The sequence below is a fragment of the Lepisosteus platostomus genome, chromosome 7 (assembly GCF_059453375.1).
Source record: "Lepisosteus platostomus isolate fLepPlt1 chromosome 7, fLepPlt1.hap1, whole genome shotgun sequence".
Taxonomy (NCBI): domain Eukaryota; kingdom Metazoa; phylum Chordata; class Actinopteri; order Semionotiformes; family Lepisosteidae; genus Lepisosteus; species Lepisosteus platostomus.
Window position 1 is genome coordinate 62,490,201 of NC_142617.1, and position 17,128 is coordinate 62,507,328.

Consider the following 17,128-nt stretch of genomic DNA (forward strand, 5'->3'; position numbering starts at 1 on the left):
GTTCCCACAGGTAAAGGTTTTGAGTGCGGCCGCACAGCTGTTGCACACGGTTAAGGTACACACTCTGTCATGAAATTTGGCCTTTTATGAGTTTAGACTCCCCTTCAAGTTTGTTATTTTTATATGTACATCCAGATGGGGGCAGTTTGGTAAGTGACAAGTCTTGGATTGACTGGAATCTGTTGAATTAACAAAGGCATGGTGGTGTAGTGGTTAGCATTAATGTCTCACTTGGGCACTGGCTTCACTTCCTGTGATGCTGTCTGCATGGATATTGAATGATCTCCCCATGTAAGTGTGGATTTCCTCCGGTTAATTAGCTCTGGTGTGTGTGTGTGTTTGTATGTCCTGCGAAGGACTGGCTTCCCATCCAGTGTGTATCCTGTCTTGTGCCCATTGCTTGCCAGTACAGGCTCCAGCTCCCCTCCCTCCACCGTTACCTTGTGTTGGTAAAAGCAGTTTGAAAATGGATGGATGGTTGGATTGATAAAGATGTAGAAAGGGGAAATTTAGACCACCCTGCCAGGTGGATTTTTACCTTCCATATGTCATGTTCCCTAATTTTACTCCCTGCAAGTGAAAGCCTTCTCTGCAAGACTCACCAGAATGCATTAGGTCTATGAGCTCTACAGAAGTTCAGTTAGATAGATGCGTCAGCATGTGTAGGCTGCAAAGGAGCAGTAAAGGTTTATTCCTACTTCATGAGTGAAGTCATTAAAATGTCCTTCAAGCAGAAAAAAGCATAGCATTAAAAGAAGCTGTTTAGTCCTAATAGAAACTATTATGAGCAAGGCATTTTTGAAAAACAAAATAAAAGATTTGACTTAAGTTCAACCACTGCTATTTTTGTTTGTTTTTTAATTCCAGGTAATAACTTGTGGATGGTGCAATAAAAAAGGATTACTGGCAACTAGTGGGAATGATGGTACTGTCAGAGTGTGGAATGTGACGAAGAACCAATACACACTGCAGCAGACCTGTGTCTTTAATAAATCGTAAGCAGCTCTCTTCCTTTTAGAAGTGACTTTTAATTTTGACCAGATCCGTAGGCACTTTATTTTCTTAATTTCACTTGCATAGCATTTGATTAGCTATCTTGATAGTCGAACGAATTCTCCAGTGCTTCTGAGCCGTTTAGCTACGCAACTTCAGCTGTTCAACTTTTCTAAAAGTTTTAAGTAAAAGTACGAGATGAGCCCTAAAGCCCAGATAATCCCTGGTTTGAGCCTGAGTCATGGTACTAGATGGGTATGAGCAGGATTCCCTATTCAGTGCTGCACAATTGGCAGAATGCTTCCAGAGTGGAGTGAATGGTAGCCAGTCTTGGTCCTCTCAGTGAAGCCTGTGGCTTGCTAGCCGCCTGCAGGCTTGCAGTGATATAGTGAGAGATGCAGTGCTCCTCCAGTGTGCTTTGACTCTCCTGTGAGGCACTGTAGAGTTTGCAGTTTGTCAAAAGATTAATTGATCTGGCATGTCTGAGCAACATATGCCCTCATTCTCACAGCGCAGTGCTGAAGCTTAAGCATTTTCCTGATTGGATGGGTATAAAATAAAAAGATATTAATTGGTGACAAACTGTAAAAAACTGACGCGTAGATTTCTAAATTTCTTTGAAAATGGAAAATTAATGATTAAATGATATTTTTGTTTGAAAGTTCTGTAGAAAATAACTTCTGTTTGAAGAATTTTTTTAGGACATTTCATTTTCATATAGTCCTTTTTTCTCATAAGCATGTCAAGTACGAATAATATAGGTCTCCTATCTGAGATCTGTATGAGTAATGAGTAAATTGTATCTGTCCGTTTGTTTACCCTAGGGAAAGCACATCGGAGGAGAGTCTGAGTAACCTGGGCTCTCCCAGTGACCCCAGCCTGTCTCCACTGTCCTGGAGTGTGAGTGGCAAATACCTAGCAGCTGCCATGGAGAAAATGGTCAACATCTGGCAAGTTAATGGTGAGAACTATGTGCTGTCATTGTTGGTGCTTCTTGACCCATTTCGTTTCTTATCTATAGCCCTGGGACTTCGCAGAGGTCAACCAATAGCAAATATGAAATCCTTTACACGAAAAACACAGAATATTAAAAATGGCGTTTTCCTCTAAAGTGTGGATGCATTTTATTTTCGGCTAACTTGTAAGCAGATGGTTTTAAAAAAAAATAAACCTGGGCACTGTCCAATTCTCCAGCGGTTAAAGGTTTTAAATCCAGTAATTCTGTCAGCATGTTCTTTATATTTCATCAGAGGCGACCTTATAAAAACACTTCCTAAACGCGCTGACCTTTAGTGGCAGTACATGGAACACACTTGTGTCACTGAGCGTTCTCTGTTTTCTGTGCCTCCATCAGGAGGCAAAGGTCTGCTGGCCATGCAGCCTCACTGGGTGTCAGCCTTGGCCTGGCCCGAGGAAGGGCCCGTCTCCGTGTGGGCAGGGGACACGCTGGAAGTGCTGCTGGTGGGGCGTATGGATGGCTCCCTGGGCCTGATTGAGGTGGCAGATGCCTCCACCATGCAGCGACTGGAGCTTGAGCACTGCTACAGGAAAGATGGCAAGTCTCGGCTGAAAGTTGTTGTGTTGTATTAATTATAAATCCATTACTTACTCGGTCATCGTTCAACACTTTGGGAGCTGAAAGGATTGGGTTAAACTACTTGGAAAAACTACTTAGCTCCTGACTGGAAGGTCCCGGGTTCAGTCCCAGGTAGGGGCAAGCGATGGAGCTCTGATTCCTTCCAGACGGCTCCCAGGTCCTCTCAGCCTGCTTTCAAATAAGCACCGGGGTTTAACCCTTCGGGGGTAACAAGCCGGCCGGAGTGTGATGCTGACCACATCACCACCAACTCCAGTGTCGGATGGTTGAGAACAATGGTGGCCCTTGCCCCCCCATTCCCCCATGGGCCTCTATGACCTGAAAAGGGGACCTAACCTACCTGCCTACTTGGTAAAGATGGCTGCATTATGAACTTGAACTTGAACTTTATTGCCATATGTAACCGGTACTGGTACAATGGAATTCTTACTTACAGAAAGTCTCTCGATTGTAAAACAAGTGTAAAAAACAAAACAAAGTGCAAACAGTGCATCAAGACAATGTACAAACAAACAGTAGACAATGTGCAAGTAAACATGTAGACAGTCTGAATGTAAACAATACAGACGTGTAAACAATGACTGGAAATGTGCAATAGATAAGAAATCATAAAGAGGTAGATGGTGATGGTGTAGGTGTGGTCCGAGGGGGATGGCTAAATGTGTTCGCCAATCTCACCGAGATGATGATGTTATCCGGTCAGTCGGATCCGACTCTCGGCGATTCTATAGGCCATCTCTCGCCACGCTTTCTGGTCTTGGACTTTCCCTTTCAGCTGTTCTGTGCCTAAGCCAGTGTCCGTTTTGATGGCGTCCAGCCAGCGCGTTCTTTGGCGGCCTCGTCTTCTTGTTCCACTGACCATTCCAAGCATCATTGCTTTCTCCACTGAATCTGATCGCATCACGTGACCAAAATAAGTGAGCCAGAGTCTGGTGACCTTTCCCTCGAGCGAAAGTTCTGGCTTGATGCGCTCCAGAACGCCTTTATTGGTGACCCTTGCGGTCCATGGTATCCGTAACAGTCTTCTCCAGCACCGTAGCTCGAAAGCATCCATCCTCTTTCGGTCAGCTTTTTTCAGGCTGCATTATGGTAAGGCATTAACCCAATTTCCAGAGTAAAGAGCTATCTCTTTCTCTTTTGCAAAAGGGTTGGCACCTGTCGTGATAGAATTTGGAGGGTTAATGCTGGTTTCATAACAAAATATCTGCTGCTGAAATTCTGTACTCTCATTCTAGTTGCTGTTATGCACATTGCTTGGTACAGTGAGGATAAGCCCTTTGCTGTTGGGTATGCTGATGGGAAGCTATTGATTGGGACAAAGGAGCCCCTGGAGAAAGGAGCCATTGTTGTCATTGACGCCCATAAGGTAACTATGTCTTAAGGAAGCAAAGGTCTTTTGAGGATAGGAATAAATAAAAATTAAACTAGTAAGATTTTAGGGCACTGTAACTTTACTATTGTTTTGTTTGGTGTAAAAAATACATCGGGATATCTAAAGTTATGGATGCCTGTGGCTTACAATACCCGCCTGTGTCCCTGCAGGAATCAATATCATCAGTGAAATGGAACCCCACTGGGCAGATCCTCATGAGCTGTGCCAAAGAGGAGACTGTGAAGTTGTGGGCCTGTAGTGGGGGTAGCTGGCGGTGCCTGCAGTCCCTGTCTCACCCTGCAGTCGTCAATGGAGTAGCCTGGTGTGGCTTGCCAGGACTGAGTCCCAAGCCCCGGAACATGCTCGCTACGTACGTACTGGGAACAATGATCTTTGTTTTGCTACAAATTGAATTTGAACTTAATAATGTCTATCTGGAAGCATTTTTAGATCTTCTATAGAAATGCTATAGATTGTGCCCGGGCGAAAGTTATACAGTCAAACCTGCTTGTTTGGTTTCTAGAAGCCAAATGATCTGACGATTTAATGCAGGCGTTTTTTGAAAGAAGCCAAGGGATTGGCTTTAACAGTATGACTGGACAGCTTGTTACACGCTCCCAGGCCCTGTGCATTAAAAAAAGTGCTTTCTATTTTACTGTAAACGCATCTATATTTATAAAGAGTCTATTTATAATTCCCATGTCTTCTTGTTCAAGTTGAACCATAACTGCAGCTTGATCTTAAAGCACTTTTTAAGATCCATGTTACAATAGGATGCAGAATTGCCATAAAAACTACATCTATCTAATCATAGTTTAAAAGATAGGCTATTATTTACTCAGAGTAATAAATATCACAGTATCTCTCATTTGGCTTTGTATATAACTATACTGTTACTTTATGAAGGATGGAATAGCCTAATTGGACTAGGTTATTTACTGGAAGCAAAATAATATAAGTCTTAATTAAATTCTGGTAAATATATCAACGACAACATTTTTGTCTTGCATTCAGAGTGACAGTGATGACACATTTCCTTTGCTTTGTGTCTGTGGGCTTCAGGTGCTGTCAGAATGGACTGGTGTGCGTCTGGACTGTTCCTCAGGACACTTGTAGCCACTCTGAATTAAGTTCTGAGGGATCTGATGAATGGTGGGAAATGGAAACAAAAACAAAGATGAGGGTATGGATCCATGTCACAAATATTATAGCTGTTTCTCCATTTTAGCAAGAAGTATTGAACATTAGAGATTGCCTTTTGGGACTTTTCATGTCTTGTCTTTGTCTTAAAGGACTGTTACAGAAGATTGGATGGTGCAGTTTGTGTTTTTCAACTCAAGGGTCACATCACGCCAGTAAGATCTGTAGCTTTCAGTCCCGATGGGCTGGCTTTGGTGTCTGGTGGTGTTGGAGGGCTTATGAACATCTGGTCTCTAAGGGTGAGAGGTTTTTCTGTTGTAGAAAAAAGGTTTATAGCATTGAAACTCAGGACATCACAATAAATGAACAGTTTGTTTATTACTAATGTCGAAATTCAGATGACCGTTAGTGAAGGCTGTTCATGTTGTACATGCATATTCAAGTCCAGATCGATTGTTTTGGAATTGTAGCAGTGGCTTTGCTTGGATTTCTATAATATAAAGCACCTGTATTTTGTGTAGTGCAGAAAATAAGTTTACTTTTGCTTATAGGATGGATCAGTGCTGCAAACAGTGGTGGCAGGATCTGGGGCCATTCAAAATATAGCCTGGATCCCTGATGTGGGTGTAGCAGCTTGTTCTAACAGATCAAAGGTAATAATTCATGCATACAGTCATTTAGAGCAAATACATGTGCATTTTTTAGATATACTGCAAATTTTATGAAAAGTAAATATACAATGATGACTATGATTTATGTATGTTCACACTTTTAGATTATTTTCTTTCTTGATTCTCTCCATGTAAATGTTTATTTTTTAGGACGTACTTGTTGTGAGCTGCAATTCAGATTTTATAGGTGGACACCATGTTCTAGCGACATGCAGAACAGCTCTAAAGAAGCAGGGGGTTACGGGACTGAACATGGCGCCCTGCATGAGGGCCTTTCTGGAGCGTCTACCAGTGATGTTACAGGAGCAGTATACCTATGAGAAGGTACCAAATGGGGGGGAAAAAAGGGAAATGTTGCATCATATGACTTTTTCTTTAAATCTGAAAGTTCACCTCTATGTGCTGTTGACGTTTGAAACTAACGTTCCAAAGTGTGGAAGGCTGATCGTCTTGGTCTTGTTCTCATGCAGCCTCATGTGGTTTGTGGTGACCAGCTGGTTCACAGCCCCTACATGCAGTGTCTTGCCTCCCTTGCTGTTGGACTGCAACTTGACCCGCTGCTCTGCAATCCGCCAGTGCCTCCCCACTTGCAGCACTGCCCTCCTGACCTGGGTTCGTGGAACCCCAGCGAGTGGGCCTGGCTGGACTGCTTCTCCACCACGGTCCAGGCAGCAGAGGCCCTGGCACGAGGCGCTCACTTCCCAGGGTCCTTCACTGTACCAGATCTGGAGCCAGTGCCAGAAGAGGAGCTGGCGCTGCTCATGGTATGGGCTCTGTAACGCAGTGTGTCCGTTCTCTCCATCACTGTTTTCCGACAGTGCCATCTCTGCTGCACGGGGGCATTGTCACAAAGACCTTCCTTCTAATTTCTAATTTCAGGTGATTCAGAGCCACATATGTCGGAATATTACTTGCTGACGGAATATGTGTGTTACTTTAATTACATATTATGAGACTTCAAGACGAGAACGAAAACTAAACTTCTTTCCATCCATGCCTGGGAGATATTTTGATAGTTGTGTATGTATTTCTGAATGTCCGACACAACTGCATTGCATTGGTACTAAAATGGTTTGTGGTTGTATGCATTTGTATCAAAATTGAAATATTACGTTTATATATTTTAGGACAACAGTAAATGGATATCTGGAATGGATGAGCAGATTATGTCCTGGGCAACTACAAGACCAGAGGTAAGGACAGCAGGGGGAGCAGGTTGGTATTTAGATCATGTGTGCAGAAGTATCTCACCTAGACGTTGGTGATCTCTTGCAGGACTGGCACCTTGGTGGAAAATGCGATGTGTTTCTCTGGGGAGCTGGTCGACACGGGCAACTGGCTGAAGCTGGGAGAAACATTTTAGTGCCGACTTCAGCCCCCTCTTTCTCGCAGGCCCAGCATGTATGAAACATTTCCCATTTTCTGACCTTCTGTGTTACTCAACTCGTGTTATCCAGTAGGTGGAAACTGTAACATCTGTAGATTTAAAAAGGGTGTTAGCTGCTGTCAGTTGTTCTGAAATTTGTCACCATGTCTGAATTAAAAAAAAAACATCATTAGCTTTTTTTAAATTGAAATAACATTTAAAAATGATTTCTCAGTTTAACTTTGAGACATTTCCAGAAAGGGAATGTGTTCCAGTTACTTTGGTATCCAACAGATTTTTGTTACAAATGTGAGCAGAAAAGGTTAGCACTTATTTTTAGTTTCATTCTACACAAATCAGTCTTGTGTGGAGGTCGTTTTTAATTCTTTCCAATGAATTCATCTTCGTGAGGAAACAATCTTTTAGTGAGGTGATTGCTTTCTGGAAATTAGCTTCCAGTCGATCTCTTCATTATTCATATTTTCACGTAGGAGTTACGTGGTCCTATTCTTAGAAAGATACATTAGTAAAGCGAGTCTATTTAGGACACGGTGCTCTCTATTTATCATTGCCACAGCAGGCGCTGAGGTCTTTGCTCCTTCTTGCTGTAGGTGATATGCGGCCAGAACTGCACCTTTGTGATCCAGGCGAACGGGACGGTGCTGGCCTGTGGTGAAGGCAGCTACGGCAGACTGGGGCAGGGCAACTCTGATGACCTGCACGTGTTGACCGTCATCTCAGCCCTGCAAGGTACAGTGGGAGCGCGGCCAGGGGAGGAAATAGAATCATAAGCAAGAAGAATTTCCAAACATGGGGAAAGTGGGATGTTTTGGCACGCCTGCAGTTAATCTCGACCTTGCGCCTTTGTGTTTTTTTGTGCATGTGTATTGGAGGGGTGGTGGTGGATTTTTAACGTCATCCAGGTTTCGAAGAGATTGTTCAATTTTCCTGTTGCCCGGATGCTGCAGGAAAATTTCCTCTGCTGTCTTTTCGGTTTTAAGGATCTTTTCTTGCAATAGGTTTGTTATAGTTTCATACTCGAACACATTTTGCCTGGGTTGCTTGAAAAGACTGATACAAGCTGTCCAGTGCCTCGTGCAAATTAGGATGCAAGCAGACTCTTGATCCTCCCAGCTCAGCGAGCTCAGTCTTGCATGATCCCGGGGCAGAAGTGCCCGTGCCCTGTCTTGGTGAGTCCCTCAGCGCAGTGCTCCCACTCTTGCTGTGTGATGTGGTTGGTGGCGGAGTGGTGACTCTGTGGCTCAGGATCTGCGTCTGTGGCTGGAAGGTTGCTGATTCAAATCCCGCGGCCGGCAGAGGATTCCTACTCCGTTGGGCCCCTGAGCAAGGCCCTTAACCCCAGCTGCTCCAGGGGTGCCGTATAAATGGCTGACCCTGTGCTCTGACCCCCAGCTTCTCTCCCTGTCTGTGTGTCTCATGGAGAGCAAGTCAGGGTATGCGAAAAGACGAATTCCTAATGCAAGTGATATTATCTGATCTTGCAGGGTTCGTGGTGACTCAGCTGGTGACGTCCTGCGGCTCTGATGGTCACTCCATGGCCCTGACGGAGAGCGGGGAGGTGTTCAGCTGGGGGGACGGGGACTACGGCAAGCTGGGACACGGCAACAGCGACCGCCAGCGGCGCCCCAGGCAGATTGAGGCTTTGCAAGGGGAGGAGGTGGTGCAGGTCAGAGTTGAGCACTGCAGGGCGTCTGTGAGCTTGTGAAAGCCATGTCATGGCCGTCGTCTTTTGGACCAGCCTTGGCCCTGAATCTACTTGTCTACTGTTTCCAACTCAAGGAGGAGCAAGCAGACTGAAATTAAGAAATACCTGCCAGGAAGTAGAAGTAAAACCAAGCCGCTTAGAGTTGCATAGCAAAATTTAACTATTTTATAATATTATTTCACTTGTCAAATCATTACAGCCAAGGGAGAGGTAAAGGTTAATTTCAACTTTGAAGAAGAAGCAACAGAACATTTCAGCTGGTAGAACTTGTTCAGTTGTCAAAAGCATAAAGGTGAAACATTTGAAGAAGGCTAAACAGCTGAACCATTTTTTCTTGTTTCCACCTTTCAGTTTGGAATTAACTTTTACTTGTTCCTTTGCAGCCAACACATGCTGACGTAGCTTCCCTCCCTCCTTAATCCTCACTGGATTAAGATTTTTCTAAAATACGTAATCACAAAGACGCATTGCTTTGTAATGTAGCCAGAGAAACAATTCCGACTTATTCTGCATTAGAATAGTTTTCATGTCCATTACCTGAAAAATGTTTAAGTACAAATGAGATCAGTGTGGTGTTTAATTACTATATGTTTCTTTTGTCGATCTGTGCATTTTAATGTTTGCTGTAATCATGATTCCAGCCACATAAGAAACATAAATGTTTAATTTTTATGGGTGTGACAGAACCTGGCGGTTTTCCTCTTAATTCCAGATGTCTTGCGGATTCAAACATTCGGCTGTTGTAACTGCGGATGGCAAGCTGTACACTTTTGGAAATGGGGACTATGGTCGATTGGGCCTGGGAAACACCTCCAACAAGAAGCTCCCAGAGAGAGTTACAGCATTAGAAGGCTATCAGGTTGGACAGGTAAGGCACAAAAGTATCAATGTCTCAGATAAAACCATTTTGAACAGGGCTGTGTACATGACATGTAATGTTGAACAGCCATTGAAACAGTGGCTTTGCTGGGAGCGAGAAACGCAATGGAAATATAAACCCTAATTTCAGAAACCTCATGTTTTTGTTCGCTTCTTGTACATCTTCCTACATGTCAATGAACCGGCTTGACTCAAAGCGGGTTCCTTTCCACTGAGACTCGTTTGTAAGCTCTGAATAGTGACATGAGACCGGATTGGTGTTGGATGTTAGGACTGATTTTGAAATTGTTTTTGCCCTTTCTTTCCAAATTCGCTTTGTGTACCGATCAGCACGTTAATAACAAATGTCATGGGAATATTATTGCATCGCATAGCTGCTCTTTGCGATAAAGGTTTTACGGTTTTACTGTCTTCTCAGGTGGCCTGTGGGCTGAACCACACTTTGGCTGTGTCAGCCGATGGAATGATGGTTTGGGCTTTTGGAGATGGGGACTATGGAAAACTTGGCTTAGGAAATTCAACAGCGAAATCATCTCCACAGGTAGAATATGAAAAATTTCTTAGTAAACATGTTGTGTTGAATCAATTTACTGACACAGTCAAAGTGTAATTCTTTCTTGTTGCAGAAAGTGGATGTTCTCTGTGGCATTGGTATCAAAAAGGTATCTTGTGGCACTCAGTTCTCTGTTGCTTTGACAAAGGATGGTCATGTCTACACCTTTGGGCAAGGTACAGTGTCTTCTAAAGAATTTAATTTACATTGTTTTTAACACTGCAAATTGTTTGCTGAGAAGGGGGTAACATGAAATTGAAAGTCTTTGTTACATGTCCGTCTTTAATTTCATGGAAAAACTATATTTTGACAAAAGGCAGCGTATGGGCTGGGAAAACCATGTTTTTAAGAACTCAATTGAAGAGTGTTATTTTCAGCTTTTCTGATGTTTCTTGCACTCTGAAATGTTTAATGTTTTTCCATAGCTCTTTTAAAGAACCTGATGGTTTAATCTACAGTTACCTGTACAGTTACCACTCAGTCAAGTGGTGTACAGTTTGTGCTGGATATGAAAGTAGCTGCTTCTGAGTGTACATTGCAATATCATCATCTGAACTGTAGAAATGAACAGTGTCATTCTTCTTAAGAATTGTTAAAAAAAAATTTTTTGTCTTTGTAAGGCATTTTTAATGTTTGATAAATCTCAAATAGAATAAACAGTGTCTGTCTAATGAATCCTCTGTCTTGCCCTACGTTTAGCATAAGACATTTTACATTCCTGAATGATTACTAAATGTTCTGGTCTTCAGATCGGCTGATTGGCTTACCAGAAGGCAGGGCACGAAACCACAACAGACCTCAGCAAGTCCCTGTGCTGTCGGGCCTCTTTATAGAGGACATAGCAGTGGGGGCAGAGCACACGTTAGTGCTCACTTCGACTGGAGACGTGTACGCCTGGGGCAGTAATTCGGAAGGACAGGTGAGTTATTTTCCCTACAGGAGTCTGAGGAGCCTCTCACTGTACACAAGTCTTAACTGGTGCATCAGGTGATGTTTCAGTGATGAAAGACGTGGTTTTGGCCTGTTTTTGTACAAAGGTTTGTCTGTGGTCAGATTATCTGCCCCTTCCACAAAAGCCTAGATAATGCCTGTTCCATTGAGTTCTCTGTATCCAAAAAGACCCTAAAAATACTTTTTGTGTTCAGTAGTTAATGCTTCATGGTCAAGAATTTCTGTATTTTACTTTTTTAACAGGACTGTTCATGGTCATATGTATTCTAAAAGGCATGTAGTAAATAATGGTAATGAAGTTGTTTTTTGTTAACTGAAATTGTTTTGCAAACCTAGTGTTTGAAACACGTTTTTGGCACTTTGGTTTTCAAATCTGATGTATTTCCTAACTAAAGAACTACAAGCTGTTCATTACTGTAAAAGCAGAGATTTAATGAGGACTCGATAAAGAGGGCTATTGTGATTGAAATGGTATAATATCCTGTAATAGCCTTAATGACTCAGCTTTTCATCATAATCAAACAGGTTATGTACCTTAAAAAGGAAAATATCTGCTGGTCCTTCAATTAATAATTGTCCCAGGTCTTTAATAACAAATGAGATCATTAGGAATGTGCAGCGTGCATGAATTTTTGTCACCTCTTAGCAGGTTAAATAAGTCATTTTCTAGCTCAGCAAAAAAAATATTTAACTGCAAAAAGACAGAGAAAATCATTTCATTTGAGGAGAAGAATACTAGGTTCACTTCTTAACTCTATTTAAGAATATTTCATGCACATTTATGTAGGATATTATTGCAGTCCCCTCCAATGAAAGCTGAATTTTAATTTTCTTTACGTTCTAAAAATATCATGAGACCTATAATTATTCAGCATGATGAAGGCTTTCATAATCGTAAGAATGTCATGGAGACGGGTTCATAAGAAGACTATTATTTCAAGACCCAAGTTTTGTAATAACTAATAAATCATAAGACGTGTAAATTATGGTGTGACTTCAGGAAAACAGTATACTATTTCTAGACACTGCTTTGGGACTTATTTTTTTAAAGTACGAGAAGTAGTTTTCTTTATTGGATGTTAAAAGGTCTTCGTAAGCATAAAGTTGAAGGCATGGGGACTTACTTGAATACCGCAAATGTACATACGTTCTTGTAGCCAGATGCACTGTTGTTGTGTGAGCTGTTCGGTATCCTTTTATTTATTCCGGATAACGAGCCAGCCGCCGCAGCCTTATTCTGATTTTTGAATTGCCGTCTTGGTAGCTGGGACTTGGGCACACCAATCACGTCAGGGAGCCCTCTCTGGTGACTGCACTGCAAGGGAAACGCATCCACCAGATCTCCGCTGGCCGCTGTCACAGTGCGGCCTGGACGGCCCCACCTGTCCCACCCAGAGCTCCAGGTGAGCCCTTTTCTCTGCCCAGCATGGCTGTACCTGGCAGGGCCATTGCAGTGACTGGTCAGCCTGCTACAGGACGAGGATCAATCTGATCCCACACACATATACCAAATTACCACTTGTGTAAAATGTTGATATGACTGCACAAAACCTTTGCAAGCAGATAACCTGGGCCCTCTGCCATAGGAAGTCTCAAGCAAAACAGTTAATATTGAAAGATTTAGATTGCCAGTCTTTTGGAACCCATCAGTTTTTCAAATATACCAGCAGCAGCTTGGGTTTTAAAGTTATGATGTTAAATAGCCTTGGTATGTCTTCAGCTCTGCTCCCTCCTGCTTGCAGGTTCTTCGGTGCCTCTGCAGCTCGGGCTGCCCGTTTCTGTGCCCCCGCAGTACAGCGCCCTGAAGGAAGTCAGTATGGAGACGGTCCGCGCCAGGCTGCGGCTCCTCTACCACTTCTCAGACCTCATGTACTCGTCATGGAGGCTTCTGAACCTCAGCCCCAATAACCAGGTCAGGGTCCCACTGCGAATTCCACCACCCCGGTCTAAGGTAATTCAGGCGTTTCCCCGCTGAAGCTCTGAGGAATAACCATTACGTGAATCAAAGTTCATTTTTGCCCTTTTAAATGGTCAAATAAAAGTCCCCAGATATCAAAATAAGCAAAACGTCAGTACTCTGTGGGTAGGGGGGGGTTAAAATCCATCACTTTTAACAGCTTTTGAAGCTTTTTTGTTATTTGAATCAGCACCTGCCGAACGGCAGCTTTACCTTTGTAGCTGCTGCCGTGGAAAACCGAAGGGATTTGTTTCCGTTTCAGAGCTGTACCTCGCATTACAACGCTGGCACGTGGGGGATAGTCCAAGGACTGCTGAGGCCCTTGCTTGCACCCCGCGTGTACACCTTGCCCATGGTGCGCTCCATAGGCAAAACCATGGTCCAGGGCAAGAACTATGGCCCACAGATCACTGTCAAGAGGATATCAACCAGGTCAGTTTATTTTGTATTTCTGTATGACCTTGTGGTATAATCAGGCCACGCTGTGGTTTGTCCCTGCAAAGGCGTGTCCTGAGCCTTCTGGTTTCTTTGCTTCCCTTTAGAGGGCGGAAGTGCAAGCCCATCTTCGTGCAGATCGCCAGACAGGTGGTGAAGCTGAACGCCTCCGACCTGCGCCTGCCCTCTCGGGCCTGGAAGGTGAAGCTGGTAGGAGAGGGGGCCGACGACGCCGGCGGAGTTTTTGACGACACCATAACAGAAATGTGCCAGGTAATGCTGTTGGTGCCCCCAATGTGGGCCTGTGTCGCATGAATTAGAAAAGCCTTCCCCTGTCAAAGCAAGAACAGCGCAAAATTCTGCTATCTGGCTTCTGGTACAGAAAAGATCTTGTTTTGGTTTCTTGCAGACAGGATCATCTGGCTGTAATATGATCTGGTTAAAAGCCCACTTCAAATTGGACAGTAAATATTTAATTGCCAAATGTTTTGCAAATATAATCCTGCAACTTGCTCAGTAAATGGACATGTAACAAGTACAACAAGACAGAAATGTAATGACAACGTGCACAGTAGCTCATCTGAAGTAGCTTTAAAAAAGCAGATTTTCACCCTAATCCATTTCAGACCTCTGCCGACAGAATATATGCTGCGTGGCTCAAAATGACTTCTGATCCCAAACTTTCTCATTTCAAGCTCTGATGAAGCACGATCACATTCAAATGAAATACAGGTTTTGCATCTGATTTGAGTTTTTTTTCACTTTGTTAAGGAACTTGAGACAGGAATTGTAGACCTCCTCATTCCTTCCCCAAATGCCACTGCTGAAGTGGGATATAACAGAGACAGGTAAGACATTTCGATGCACAAAAATTAATCATCACCTAATGTGCAACTAGAATGTAAGAGTATTCCCTTTATAGTTTGTGACTTAAGAGAACTAACAGACACGTCAAAGTCCACAAAGAATTTTGGTTTGTAATTAACATTGCTTTTAAATGGTATACTGTCAAGTTGTAATTTAAACAACACTGGTTGCATAACTCTCGCAGATTAAACAGGTGTGGTTAGAATCTAGGACTGCATACTTGTCCCATGTACTTTGATCATCACAATGACAGATTCTCAATGTTTGGTGTGTTGCTGTGTAATCCTTTTCAAAATCATTTTTGATAGTCTGTGCTGATTTAACACAGGCAAAATCCAGGATTAAAACCAATTTAAAATGAGGGAAAATTGTTTCCTTCATTTTAATTGTAAAATTTACATTTAGCCGAAAATGTGTTTCTGCTGTTGAAGACAGAAGTAAGTTACCACTCAGTATTACGTGTTAAGCCATTACTATGATTAGTGATGTCTTTTGCCATTATTAATCTACAGACTTGCATACAGCTAATTACCTGCTGGCAGTAACCTAGAATGGTATGACAGCTCTTTTCTGATGGCTCTTGCCTATTGAAACTGGTGCATGACCTACTTTTATACTTCCTATGTGTGCTGTAACATTTTATCTTCCAGTGAGGTGATAATTTTATTGCCTTACCTAAACCAGCTATTGTAGCATGCATTGCGTATCAGACAGCGATGGAGAAGCTCAATGAGAAAGTAATAGTATCTGTCTTCTTTCATTCTCAGATTCTTGTTCAACCCTTCTGCATGCTTAGATGAACACCTTATGCAGTTCAAGTTCCTCGGCATCTTAATGGGTGTTGCCATTCGCACCAAAAAGCCTTTGGACCTACACCTGGCCCCCATGGTCTGGAAGCAACTCTGCTGTGTCCCACTCATTCTGGAAGACCTGGAAGAAGTGGATCTGCTCTATGTCCAGACTCTGAACAGCATTCTTCACATTGAAGACAGTGGGATTACAGAGGAAAATTTCCATGATGTAAGGACTGCTGATTTAGGAGTTCTCTTTTTTTAGTCTCGACTAGCCCTGTCAGGTTTTAGAAGACTGTAATAAAGTTGTAAAAGCTCTCATGAACATAGTTGCGTAACCACATACAGTAAATGTATTGATATACCACATTCTGGCCTGATGCAAAAGCCGTCCCATTGTTGGGCTGAAAGTCACAGGATAAAGTCTGCCATGTGGTGTTTAGGGTGTTGAGGAGGAGTTGGAATTTAATTACATTTTTCACGTTTAGTTTATATTCTTTCCATATTTGCAAACTGTATTGTTTCTACAAAAGCAAAAGCCAAGTCCTGCCTAAGAGTTTCTTTGTCTAAGCTGGTGTAATTTGGTACTGGTCTTGTGATGTAATATAGTGCCGTTAATCTACATTATATTGTTATTGTGTCTACATTTTTTGTGCATTTTTTAATTCCTTCTCTACAGAGGAAGTGCAGCACTATAACTCAGAATCCATGGGATTGCTTTTGAGGGATACTACAGATACAGTTCACCTCTTTTTCTTTAGTGCTCTCTGTTACCTTTCTCTTTCAGATATAGGACTACATATAGTAAGAAAGGTGTTTCTCTTTGATTTGAAGCCAATCATTGCTAGAAATGAAATGCATTGCCCCTCGAAACCATTGGTGTGGAACTTGCTTAGTAATGCTATGTGAGTGATAGTCACTGGGAGCCACACGTGAGTTATAATGTGAATGATCTCGGTGAAAAACTCAGCAATGTGGTTGATGCAGTACACAATGGCTACTGATAATGGCAAGTAATCACTGGTTGGTTTAATTATTACAGAAAAGGTTTGTATGAGTAAAAATTTGATTTCTCTATACAGATTTGTACTGCTTAGGTATTCACTCATTAGTAAAAGTATAAAACCTTCAATTCCAATCAAATTACTCAGAAGCTTCTATCAGAATCTTAAGGGACTATTCCTCAGGGAATCAGCTGTTACAAACATAATGTTGTTAGTGCATATTAAAATTTCTGTCCTGCTATTTGCATTACAGATGATTCCTCTGGATTCCTTTGTTGGCCAGAGTGCAGATGGTAAAATGGTCCCCATAATTCCAGGGGGAAACAGCATCCCTCTCACGTTTTCCAACAGGAAGGAATATGTGGACCGGGCAATTGAGTACAGACTGCATGAAATGGATCGCCAAGTAAGGGCTTTCTCTGTTTCCCATTCAAAACAAGCTCTACCATTTTTTAAAAAAATTGCAAGTACAGTAATCTTTTCTTATAAAAAACAAAAACCCTTAATATCTTATGACACTAGATTTCAAATTGGTTCCCTTCCGTTGCTTCAGTCCAGTACTTTACAACGGCATTGAGTTAGGAGATGAGGATCTTAATTTCAAATTAATAAAATTAAAGAATTTGAAGGCTTACATACATTATGCCTTTGAGCAGTTTCATTTCTTGGTGCGTTTGCACTCTATAAATTTCTCATTTTGAATGCTCTTTGCAACACATCTCGGCAAAATTAAATCTCCTGCTCCTGTTTGTAACTGGTTTAAAAAAATCAATCTCAAATGTTGCCAGTTTTTTACGTCTAAAATGTAATGAGTGGTTTTGCTTGT

The 17,128-nt window shown here is 42.3% G+C and overlaps 1 protein-coding gene across 8 annotated transcripts in view; it reads left to right on the top strand.

The window, feature by feature from the left end:
* Nucleotides 1-17,128, top strand: part of herc1 (HECT and RLD domain containing E3 ubiquitin protein ligase family member 1) — a 64,825-nt gene that overhangs the window by 45,535 nt on the left and 2,162 nt on the right. For 6 of the 8 annotated variants that reach the window (XM_088641641.1, XM_088641640.1, XM_088641644.1 and 3 more), the window contains 25 exons: nt 868-995; nt 1,818-1,954; nt 2,348-2,548; nt 3,826-3,956; nt 4,133-4,332; nt 5,025-5,145; nt 5,255-5,401; nt 5,654-5,755; nt 5,924-6,097; nt 6,244-6,537; nt 6,901-6,966; nt 7,049-7,174; nt 7,751-7,889; nt 8,645-8,826; nt 9,578-9,733; nt 10,163-10,285; nt 10,371-10,473; nt 11,047-11,216; nt 12,513-12,651; nt 12,991-13,199; nt 13,468-13,637; nt 13,748-13,913; nt 14,412-14,488; nt 15,275-15,527; nt 16,556-16,708. In XM_088641641.1, coding sequence (XP_088497767.1) covers nt 868-995; nt 1,818-1,954; nt 2,348-2,548; nt 3,826-3,956; nt 4,133-4,332; nt 5,025-5,145; nt 5,255-5,401; nt 5,654-5,755; nt 5,924-6,097; nt 6,244-6,537; nt 6,901-6,966; nt 7,049-7,174; nt 7,751-7,889; nt 8,645-8,826; nt 9,578-9,733; nt 10,163-10,285; nt 10,371-10,473; nt 11,047-11,216; nt 12,513-12,651; nt 12,991-13,199; nt 13,468-13,637; nt 13,748-13,913; nt 14,412-14,488; nt 15,275-15,527; nt 16,556-16,708 — 3,867 coding nt within the window. The remainder of the gene's footprint in view (nt 1-867; nt 996-1,817; nt 1,955-2,347; nt 2,549-3,825; nt 3,957-4,132; nt 4,333-5,024; nt 5,146-5,254; nt 5,402-5,653; nt 5,756-5,923; nt 6,098-6,243; nt 6,538-6,900; nt 6,967-7,048; nt 7,175-7,750; nt 7,890-8,644; nt 8,827-9,577; nt 9,734-10,162; nt 10,286-10,370; nt 10,474-11,046; nt 11,217-12,512; nt 12,652-12,990; nt 13,200-13,467; nt 13,638-13,747; nt 13,914-14,411; nt 14,489-15,274; nt 15,528-16,555; nt 16,709-17,128) is intronic. The other 2 variants (XM_088641645.1, XM_088641647.1) reach the window with 1 other exon arrangement.